Source organism: Ipomoea nil, unplaced genomic scaffold (assembly GCF_001879475.1).
Source record: "Ipomoea nil cultivar Tokyo-kokei standard unplaced genomic scaffold, Asagao_1.1 scaffold3069, whole genome shotgun sequence".
NCBI classification, from domain to species: Eukaryota; Viridiplantae; Streptophyta; class Magnoliopsida; order Solanales; family Convolvulaceae; genus Ipomoea; species Ipomoea nil.
Window position 1 is genome coordinate 7,040,678 of NW_017619497.1, and position 10,042 is coordinate 7,050,719.

Below are 10,042 nucleotides of genomic sequence, written 5' to 3' on the forward strand. Positions count from 1 at the left end.
TTGATAATAATGTTAAATAACTGATAACTCACCGTAGTCAATTAATACGCGGACTACTTTATTATAAAATAGAATATGAATATTTTTGCCCGTACTATCAATGTTCGAACCTCAACAACACAATGTGAAAATTATGTCTAAAGTTGCACATCTCTCGTACGCACCGATAATTTACTATGTTTGCTGAACTATTGAGTCACTGTAATTTACATCTTTTAAATATTCTGTGGGGTCATCGGAGTTGAGGATTTTGGGAGAAGAATAATATGGAGTAATATTTTTCTAAAAATTAAAATGTTATTCGTACGTAATTCCGAAATGATTATGTGGGCAACCAAAAGCAAGACCAATGGTCTTCAACGTTGGCATATGCTAAAGAGTCAAAAGTCAAAAGCACGTTTTTGATGAGGGTGACACTTAGTACATAAACACAGTGCTATGAACTCTGCTTTTGTTGGTGGATCAGATTAGTGTAAGAGAAAATAGTGGGAGTGATCATCCATAGACCATAATGAGGCCAAAGATTTATCTTTTTGGGGACTCCATCACCGAGATGTCCTTCGAGGTCGAGGATGGTGGCTGGGGCGTTTCCCTCGCCGATCACTTCCGTCGAACGGTCATCAAATCATCTCTCTGCTCTTCAATTCTTTCTTCTTCTTTTGTGTGTGTGTGTGTAATTTTGTGTGTGCATTTGGTTCAGGCCGATGTGGTGTTGAGAGGGTTCAGCGGTTACAACACCAGGTGGGCTTTGAGGATAATAGACAAGGCGTTCCCGGCGGAGCAGGGCGGAGGTGCGCCGCTGGCGGTTACGGTGTTCTTCGGAGCAAACGATGCCTGTGTTCCCGATAGATGTTCTTCCTTCCAGCACGTGCCTGTCGATGAGTATAAGCAGAATCTGTGTTCTATTGTCTCCTTCTTCAAGGTATTCCACACTCCAAAGCCCCAGCCATTGGGATTTGGAGTTTGTTGAGAACTCTCCAAAACCTCATTTTTGGACATATTATACTTCCTGTGTTTATTTTTCCTAGAAACATGTTAACGTTGTCCGGTGTTATGACTCAGTCTGCAGCTGTGTCTTGTTGTGTTCCACACTTCCACGTAGGGAGTAGAAAAATATTTTGAGATCTAATATGTAAAATGCCACCAATTTTCCCACTAAAAAAATCTTTAACTTTCAAGTCACAAGTTTGAATCTTTATGTTGTTATGTATTTGTGAGCATTTCTTATCAATGATAGTTAAAACTGTTTTTAAGTATCTTTAAAAATAATCTTTAACATAAAATGGACATTTCTGTATTAAGTGACCAACGAAATTAGTTGATTTCTTAACTATGTATGTAATAATGTTGGAAATGGCATGAATAGGTTGGCATGTAGGTTCTAAGTACTCGGTGTTAATGATGCAAATCTTTGTACAAGGTGAAGCATAATGTATTAACCAAGATAGCATGTTTCTTGCCCACAAAAGGCGAAATCCCTCACCCCTGGCCCCCACACCTCGGGCCGACAGGATTTGTGGAGGTGGTAAATCACGGTGACTCAGCGGCCCATTAGATGGGAAGCTAGTATATTTCTTGTAACTACTAGGTATTAGTACTACCCACTTTGCCTTTAGTGTGAATGGAGATGATGCAAGAAATTACTTCAGTTTCGGTATGATTGAATGTGTAATGAAAATTACTCTTAGTAAGGGTGGAAGGAACATGGTATACTTTCCTTTATTCAGCTGGGGAGAAGAGTATAAGTGCAGGTACCTTGAGATGAAGAACATAAATAACCTTGATGGGGGTTAAGTCAGAGGTTGAGGCCTTCAGGGTGGGCATAAAAAGTTTGGGTCGAGTTTACAATATGAGTTTACTAAAAGAGAAAAGTTATGGAATATTGATTTGGTGAACTTTTTTGAAGTGCTCAAGTGAAGAATCAATCGAAAGTATCTGCCTTTTGGGTCTTCCTTCTGTCTTTGATTGTTTGTTTGACTGTACACATCATTCTGAGAAGTCTATATCAATTATATTAACTTTAGTCCAGCAAAAAACATATTAAAGCTATCACAGTGGTCCATCTATGGACAATCTCCAAATCCCGTTTTGCTTCTTGAAGTCTTTGAATTGGTGGGCCGGGAAGGGCCACTTGAAAGTAAATTAGCAAAAAGTATATACCCAGGAGGCCCAGTAGTTGCTATTAGTGTTTGCCACTTGACCATTTTTACTAGGCTTTTGCTTCTAAATTATTTAATACATTGCATGGAGTGCCCTGTCATTTTCACTCACCCCTATAACTTTGTTTATTCACAAAGGTTATAAGGCAGTACAATGCTCGCATAGCTTTACAAAGAATGTACCCTCTTTTTCTTATAAAATATCGGCTACTGGGGTGATTTGGTTGGTTGTTCATCGTTTTATTCTACCCAGAAAGATCTGTTCACCAATTTAAGTGTACATTTGATGATTTGAATATTGCATGACTTTGAATAGGGAGTGGTCCTCATGCAACTGATAAAGAAACTTTAAGTAAAGCAAGAACTATTGCCCTCAAGATAAACAATCTTCATATCTTCATGCTTGTTTTTTACGTGAGTTTGTGAACCAGGATTCATTCTTTTTTTTTTTTTGGGGTATGGCTCTATAGTTAATTGTCTTGTTAATACAAGGCCAAAAAAGAAAAAAGGTTTAAACTCCCTGTGTTACATTCTACATTGTTAAGCTGATGGTTTTATATCAAAGGTTTATTATGTGGTATTAGACATAAAGTAATTAGTTATTTCAGCATGAAGAGAAAAACAATCTTAATGTAAGTTGTTTTCCCCCATAGTTTCTGCAGGTGTAAATTCTTGCTTTTATTTTAATGTTGATGTTGGTTATTAAAAACTATGCTAAAATGCAAGTTTTTTATTTTTCAGAAACAATGGCCAACAGTGCATGTCATCCTCATTACACCGCCTCCAATTTATGAACCAGCACGCCTTCTGTAAAGTTCTTCTCCACACATTCATTTCACGTGTATATGCAGAGTGTAGTATTTTTTTATTTTTTTATTTTTTGTTATTTTTTTTTTAATGGACATCTCTACTGTTACTTACAATTCGTGTGGATGACTGTTATGAGAAACTATGATATGATGTTACTTAAAAACCATGTGCAGATATCCATTTACTGAAAACAAATCGGGCCTTCCAGAAAGGACATATGAAGCTGCTGGAACCTATGCCAAAGCGTGTCTTGCTGTTGCAGCAGAACTTGGAATTCCATCTGTGGATCTATGGATAAAAGTTCAGGAAGTTCCAGACTGGCAAACTGCTTGTCTGAGGTAATCTTAACTATATGGACACCAGACAGTCTAACTTCATATGAAAACGAATACATGTTTGATTCTATGTCATATAATCTGCTCGATTCATCCTAGTCTTGAAATGCAGTGATGGTTTGCACCTCAGTCGTGCTGGGAATGCTATCGTGTTTAAAGAGGTGGTTGATGTGCTGAAGAAACTAGGCTCCAGTGTGGAAACTCTAATGGTTGATTTCCCACTCATAGATGACATTGATCCAAATGATCCCCTCAAATCCTTTGAAAACTTGAAGAACTAAATCGGCATATGCTGTTCTTGATTCTGATCCTTAAATCGGGTCTGTCTACAAACAATATCTCGATATCAACTTGTTCAATTTCCATGCCAACTTTTTGTACTTTTTAATACATAAACATTGTACTATGTAGCACTTTTGTTGGTCCTGTTCTTCTGTTATAAATTACAAACCAGATGATGTGGTTTATCTGATGCCCCTCTTTTGCAACCTTGTAATCAATTTGCTGTGAAAAGTTCGGACTGTTAGTATAGAAGTATAAATGTTCGTGCCAAAATTTTAACAGTTGAAGAAATGAGATGACTAAGAACAACTTCTAGAGACATTTTATTGATAAGGTAATGATAGATTCATACAAAGTCTTGCATACAAACTTTATACTCTCTGACATGACTTCATTTGATTAACTTTGTCAGTTGAAACATGTAAAAGACTATATATTTGTGTGCAGATCGATGATGTTTTCTTTAGTGATATATAAAATATAATCATGCAAGCAGTTCCTTCGGGGGATGGCATTCTGGGCAAGCTAGCTGAAGATTGCTAATGATGTTCGGGATCAGGTCCCTCAGGTGCCAATCTGTCTTTACCCCCTCCCACCTTGTTATTGTTTCTGATTGTTTTCGGCAAATTGGAGCCTAAATCTCGTAAAACTTGCCTGCTATTCACCCTTTTCTGCATATTCACTAATCCACGATATCTTGTTGCATTTGAACTGCTGACATTCAAGGAAAGAATCAAGAAAATGAACACTAGACTTAGCATGCATCTTAAACTTGCCATTTCTCGGTGCAAAAGTGCAGTAATGCAGAGCTTCCCAGTAGAGATTATATTTGATAGCAATAATGTAGTGATGCATCAAATAACGTTACGTGAATATATATATATATAAGAACCGTAAGTATAGTATCCAAGACTATGTGCATTCCGAGAGGATTTTTGGCCTTCACTCTAATGGAATTGCTTTCACTGGATGACTACTCATCTTGCCACTTTAATGATATGTGCATTCTTGGATAGATTTGAAACATATCATTTTTGAGAATAAACATATCATTTGTCTCATACTCTCATGCAATCATTCGAATAAAAAACACTAATAAGACAAAGGTTACTTTAGAACATAAGACAACAGAGTCGCATCAGCCTAAAAGGTTTCCCTGTCATTCTCCTAACTGTGTGATGAAGCCACTGCCTTTATATTCAAATCGCCGCGTGGGAATTCAACATTATATTGGTCAAGATTCAAGAATATAGTGCTGCTGATTCTTTTATGTTGTCTGTTTATGAAAAAGGAGTTGCACTTTTAGGTCCTAAAAGGACAAGTTGCATATCAGATCAGATAATCATTTTCTTGAGAATGTGGTTATCCAACTTCAACTTTTTTGGTTCTGCCTGAAGAGAGGAGAATTAAAAACATTGAGTGGAGATGGTGGCCAAATGATCATATTTCCCTTATTGAATTTCCTGGTTTTTTAATCTTTCGCAAGTCAACATTGGAACCATAAAACCTAAAGTATCTCCTAATATGGATGGAGAAAGGGGCAATTAGTGCAGAGTTTGTGTTTATGTAAAGTGTCTTTGCTTTTTTTTTTTTTTTTCCTAATACTTGGTCAGGACTAAAAGACAACAGCACTTTGGTGTAGGGGTAGGCAATTCGATTCGATTTTTTCAAACCGAACTAGTTCGGTTCGATAATATACCGAACAATTAAATGGTAATGGATCCTTGTATACCGAACGGTTTGGTAAAAAATCGAACCGAACTGAATTGACCATCGTTTGTTTGTTTTTTTTTTTTTAAAAATAATAATAATGATAAAAAAGGAAGTAAATCCAAGTTTCTTGTTGCTTACTTCGCCGTTCAGCTCATAATCTCAATGGTATCTCTCTTAAATGTTTTATTTGATTTTTTTAATGGCTTGTTCTCTACTTTGTAGTCACAATTGTTCTTTCTCTAACTTGAGTTATTCTTACAATATTCAATATTTTTTTTTAGTTTCTGTTTCTATGAAATTAATTAATAATGTGCTTCAACATCATTATAATTTTGATTTCTAGTGCTTGGAAATATTTTTCCCGTGCTTGGAACCACTGTAAATATTTCTAGTGCATTGGAATATTATTTTCCAGTACTAGAATATATTTCTAGTGCACAGGAAAATAATATTCTAGTGCACCAAAAAAATAATATTTCAGTGCAGTATTTGATACTTGTTCTCCAAATATTAACTATACAGATGGATGATTCTTCATCTTGTCAACAAAACATTCCAAGTAAGCCAATTGAAGAGTCGGTTGGGCAAAAAGGTCAACTGATGTTTGGTAATAAGTACTTAGTAGTGTGTTTGAACTTTAGATTGTTATTTTGTTATATAATGTTTAGACTTTGGATTTGGACTATGTGAATATGTATTGTCTAGAAAATTAGAAAATGTTAAAAATTGAAGTTCTTAAATTAAACTAATTCCGAACCGAAATCGAATTTTTCAAACCGAACTGAATTATAATGTTAAAATGAATGATATCATTTTTTTAATACCAAAATACTAATACCAAAACTGAAATAAAAAAAAAATTGAACCAAATTCCGAAACGCCCACCCCTACTCTGGTGGCTAACAAATCAAGATTTCCTTGTTTGTATTCCATTAGTGCACAAAGTAATCCTTGTCTGTTTATACATGATGGGATTATAGGGTAGCCTAATAACCCAAATAGTGGAATATTGGAATTCGCTATGAATACCGATTTTGCTTTGCTATCTAAACATTTTGAAGATTTCGGTTGAGATTTGAAGGCATAAAAACATCATAAAAGTACCATTTATAATAAGAGGCAACAGGTGAATAATAAGGCATTTTATTCTTCAACAGTTACATTTATTGAACAATCAAAATGAAAACTCACAAACAATCATTTTTGGACCATTTCCAACTCTCCTTCATCAGATAGTGCAGACAGAGCTAACATAGACAATGGAAAATTACAAATAGCACAGCAAGCTTTAGCACACACAAAATGTTTTCTCTGTGAGTTCCATTGATCATAATAAGCATTGAGAGACTAGAAATGTTCAAAAGTGATGATGAGGATCAGGTCCCCCAGGGCTGACGCGTTCAGGTCTGCCCGGACTCATACTCTCAAATTCTGCCTCGAATGCTTCCTTCGACATCTTAATAATATGCCTGAGAGCCCGGGCTTCGGTTACTGGTGGTGAAAGCAAAAGCAAGAGCAATAATATAAGGCTCATTGAAAACTTCAACCAACTCATCATTCCAGTAATCCTCTAGAGATTGACAGGTATGAACTTTGAAGTAGTAGGTGTAAGAGTATGTAAATCAAAGTAGAGGGATCTATATATATATATATATACACATTTGTTCTTGAACAAGAATTTATCTTTTTCTTTAATCTATGAGGACAATGATGCAAGAAGCACAAATAGTTTGGCAGTTGTGGTGGATGCCCTGATTCGCAGATGTATCGAGAAAATATTGAGTGTCCAGTTATGTTCAAGAATGAGGTGTGTGCAGTCCACTATATAAATGGCCATGTGTGGAGAAGAACACAGTGGAGAGGCATGAAGAAGATGGAGATTATGGAAGATGACTTACCCAAAAGTGAATTTACAGCAAGGATGATAGAGTTATTGCATAGATGCTGACACAGATTTGGAACTCAGAGGCTAATTCCTTAGTAGTCCATAAATGGGTGCTCACAAGGGACAATAAGTCAACTTTATTGTTTTGTCACTTTCTATGATCCTCTCGGTAACACCAGCCAAGTTGGTCAGACTATTGACTTGGTAACCATAAGGTTACAAGTTTGACTGTTATGGGCAAATTAGGCTGGTTTACCTCCTTGTGGTTCTTTGCCAGCAAGGGCCACAAGGTAGGGTTTACCCAGTCTACACCCTTGGATAGTGGCTACGAGTTTCCCTTGTCAGTCAAAAAGTCGAAACTTTGGACTTCTTAATTATTCATTTGAAACAGGCCCAGGCATAACTTTATTTGAAGCTCAAAGCTTAAGTCCTTAGAAGTTTATCACCCTATTTATATTGATTCACATTATAAACATTACAAACTCATCACTGCTTTTTCCATACTATCATCACCACAATCTCAGTAGCTTCTGAGCCTGTTAATGTATTGTAAATAACATGGTATATATCAGTGTAGTAATATAAATTTGGTTGTCCTATAGTTTTGCGAATTCTCAGAACGAACAGATGGAAGTAAAAGCTCATATCTTCCAAAGAATGGAAATAATAGAAATACAAATGGCTTCATATTAGAGTTTCTTTCAGACAAATTTGACACTGCAAAGACTATATATTTTTCTGTTTAAAACTTTCTTAGACAATACAATCTTCATTGGCGGCTTCTGCTCCAAAATTTAGGCCGTAGTTCTTGAAAGTCAGGTGGTCTCTGATATATGATGGAGGCAGCATTGATTAAAATCCCAGCAGTTAGAGCCCAAATAATATAAACTTCATTCTCTGCCTGATGATCGAAGAAATGGAGCAGATACTTATTTCCCATCCATTCGCGCTCCTGTTGTCTTCTATTTTCGTCCTGAATTCATCGAGTATATAGTTACTCGCTACAGATATGAGGTATAATCATAAGAATTTCAAGAATCTGGACTCGAATACCTTCAGAAACATCTCTAAAGGAGCATCAAATATGGCGTCTACTTCATCAGCATTTGCAATGAGATTCATCAAATTCTTGTCCCAAACTATGCCAACCACTGGAACTACTGTCATACCACGCTGCATGACAGACAGAACAATTGGCAAACTGGTTGAGGTTGGTGAAATACTTGCTCAAAGTTCTTATGTCATTATAAGGAAACTAGAATTGGGGCATTTTAAGGAATATAGCTGACTTTTGAGTGACGAGAGAAACCTGCAGACACTATCCGAGACCGGGAGTGTGTACTGGGTAAAACTCGCCTTGTAACCCTAGCCGGCCCAAAGGACCACAAGGAGGTAAGCCAGTCTAGGTTGTCCATAGCTGATCGGCTTAAACCAAAAAGGCCAATAGGCCACTCCCATTGAGTGTTGAACTTGTAACTTCGTGATTACCAAGTCAATAGTCTGACCAACTTGACTGGGGTTGACCCGAATATACCAGACTTTTCACATGAATGTAGTGTCACTGAGGAGTAATTTATTAATCCGGGAGAATGGCTCTTAACAAAACAGTTTGGAACATAAACAATTACAATTTGTCCAGTTATTAATGAATATTTGATAATCTTCATGCCAAAGGCTAAAGAGAACATGTTCTTCTAGGAAGTTAATAATGTCATTTGTAGTCCTCATAACTAGTGAAAAAGCACCATAGATTTAGGCCTGAATTTAAAGCTGCAAGCAAGCTTCACCTTACTTGTAAAGGATTCAAGAACAGTGAGAACTAGTTAAAAAGCACCATAAAATTGAGGCCTCCATTAAAGCTACAAACTTTACCTTATTTGTGAAAGATTCAAGAACAGTGACAACATCCACAAGTGAAGGGTCTAATCCTATCTCCTCCTTAGCCTCCCTCAAAGCTGTTTCAATATCATTGGCATCTCCTTCTTCTACTTTCCCTCCAGGCAATGCAACTTCACCTACCAAAACAAAACACTCCAAATTTGTTAACAACCCAATAGAATTCATATCTGGTTTCAGATTCCCAAACTTGAATACACACCAGAATGGGTAGAAAGTTTCGAAGATCTTTTGGTGAGAATAACACGGAGTTCAGCGTTTTCGCCTTGGAACAAACAGATCAAAACCGCAGCCCTTTTAGATCTCAGTTCTTGGGGGTGAATGGTGGTTGGGTTCGCCTGTTTGGGAGGTTTCTCCTCTGCAGAGACTCCTTGAATCCTCAGGTTTTCAGATGAACTGCTGGTGGGTTGAGTCGGAGTGTGATCGGGTTTATATAAACGAAGCCTTTGAGCCAAGCTGATGAGCATTTCTGATCTACCAACACCGGTAGAATCCATTGAAGAAGCAAGAAAAAGAAAGGGACAATGGTTGTAGTATAGGTGGGCGGAGTTCCAACTTCTAAAGCAGAGTAAAATGGTAGTTATTTTGGTGGCAACTCCGTTTCCAGCAGGTATTTTTTGACTCAATTTTTGGCATTCTTTGTTTCACAACTATTATGCTCGTCCCAAGACACGGACGGATTTAGTGGATAAGTAGTTACACTTCAAATTCTCTTTCAATCGTTACATTACCTCTAAAAGTAGGGTTTTTTCTAAGTTTTTGTAGGCCAACAAGGTCGGTTAATTGTTAAGAATTTTAATTAACAATTAATTCAATTCGAAAGTGTCAGTTAACCAAATTAACTAAAATCAGTTACAGACTATTTTGTAGTGCAAAATTATGAATTTACAACTAATTCTAAAATTTTTAAAATTGAGCTAAAATATTTAGTTTCACAATTCATTTAATTTCAGAAATAGAAA

General features: G+C 36.6%; 2 protein-coding genes and 1 long non-coding RNA gene across 5 annotated transcripts; 1 reads left to right on the top strand and 2 right to left on the bottom strand.

Annotated features, from left to right (window-relative positions):
• The first annotated feature begins 437 nt into the window (after nucleotides 1–437).
• LOC109165626 (GDSL esterase/lipase At5g45920) lies at nucleotides 438–4,291 on the top strand. 2 transcript variants are annotated; one of them, XR_002051571.1, is made up of 7 exons: nucleotides 438–616; nucleotides 701–922; nucleotides 2,901–2,968; nucleotides 3,143–3,307; nucleotides 3,417–3,624; nucleotides 4,034–4,057; nucleotides 4,097–4,291. XR_002051571.1 is itself a non-coding variant. In XM_019314474.1 (5 exons), exons 1-5 carry the CDS (start codon nucleotides 512–514, stop codon nucleotides 3,583–3,585), a joined length of 729 nt encoding a protein of 242 aa, XP_019170019.1. In that variant the 5' UTR covers nucleotides 438–511; the 3' UTR covers nucleotides 3,586–3,772. The 2 variants fall into 2 exon arrangements, 1 of the variants encoding a protein (XP_019170019.1); XM_019314474.1 differs by lacking the exons at nucleotides 4,034–4,057; nucleotides 4,097–4,291 and having other exon boundaries at nucleotides 3,417–3,772.
• A 2,135-nt stretch (nucleotides 4,292–6,426) lies between these two features.
• Nucleotides 6,427–7,240, bottom strand: LOC109165627. The gene is made up of 2 exons (XR_002051572.1): nucleotides 7,198–7,240; nucleotides 6,427–6,790 (listed from the first exon to the last, which is right to left on the bottom strand). It is a non-coding gene; the product is annotated as an uncharacterized LOC109165627 (long non-coding RNA).
• A 489-nt stretch (nucleotides 7,241–7,729) lies between these two features.
• LOC109165625 (nudix hydrolase 15, mitochondrial-like) lies at nucleotides 7,730–9,661 on the bottom strand. 2 transcript variants are annotated; one of them, XM_019314473.1, is made up of 5 exons: nucleotides 9,467–9,600; nucleotides 9,283–9,415; nucleotides 9,057–9,199; nucleotides 8,238–8,357; nucleotides 7,730–8,157 (listed from the first exon to the last, which is right to left on the bottom strand). In XM_019314473.1, exons 1-5 carry the CDS (start codon nucleotides 9,575–9,577, stop codon nucleotides 7,954–7,956), a joined length of 711 nt encoding a protein of 236 aa, XP_019170018.1. In that variant the 5' UTR covers nucleotides 9,578–9,600; the 3' UTR covers nucleotides 7,730–7,953. The 2 variants fall into 2 exon arrangements, with proteins under 2 accessions (XP_019170018.1, XP_019170017.1); XM_019314472.1 differs by having other exon boundaries at nucleotides 9,283–9,661.
• Nucleotides 9,662–10,042: the final 381 nt, after the last annotated feature.

Bases quoted from the DNA above. Each gene is read 5' to 3' on its own strand.
- LOC109165626 (XM_019314474.1), top strand. From the start codon at position 512: ATGAGGCCAAAGATTTATCTTTTTGGGGACTCCATCACCGAGATGTCC. The intron at 617-700 runs GTCATCAAATCA...CATTTGGTTCAG, and splicing joins CCGATCACTTCCGTCGAACG to GCCGATGTGGTGTTGAGAGG. The intron at 2,969-3,142 runs GTAAAGTTCTTC...AACCATGTGCAG, and splicing joins TATGAACCAGCACGCCTTCT to ATATCCATTTACTGAAAACA.
- LOC109165625 (XM_019314472.1), bottom strand. From the start codon at position 9,577: ATGGATTCTACCGGTGTTGGTAGATCAGAAATGCTCATCAGCTTGGCT. The intron at 9,200-9,282 runs GTGTGTATTCAA...TTGTTTTGGTAG, and splicing joins GAAACTTTCTACCCATTCTG to GTGAAGTTGCATTGCCTGGA. The intron at 8,158-8,237 runs GTATTCGAGTCC...CGATGAATTCAG, and splicing joins CTTTAGAGATGTTTCTGAAG to GACGAAAATAGAAGACAACA.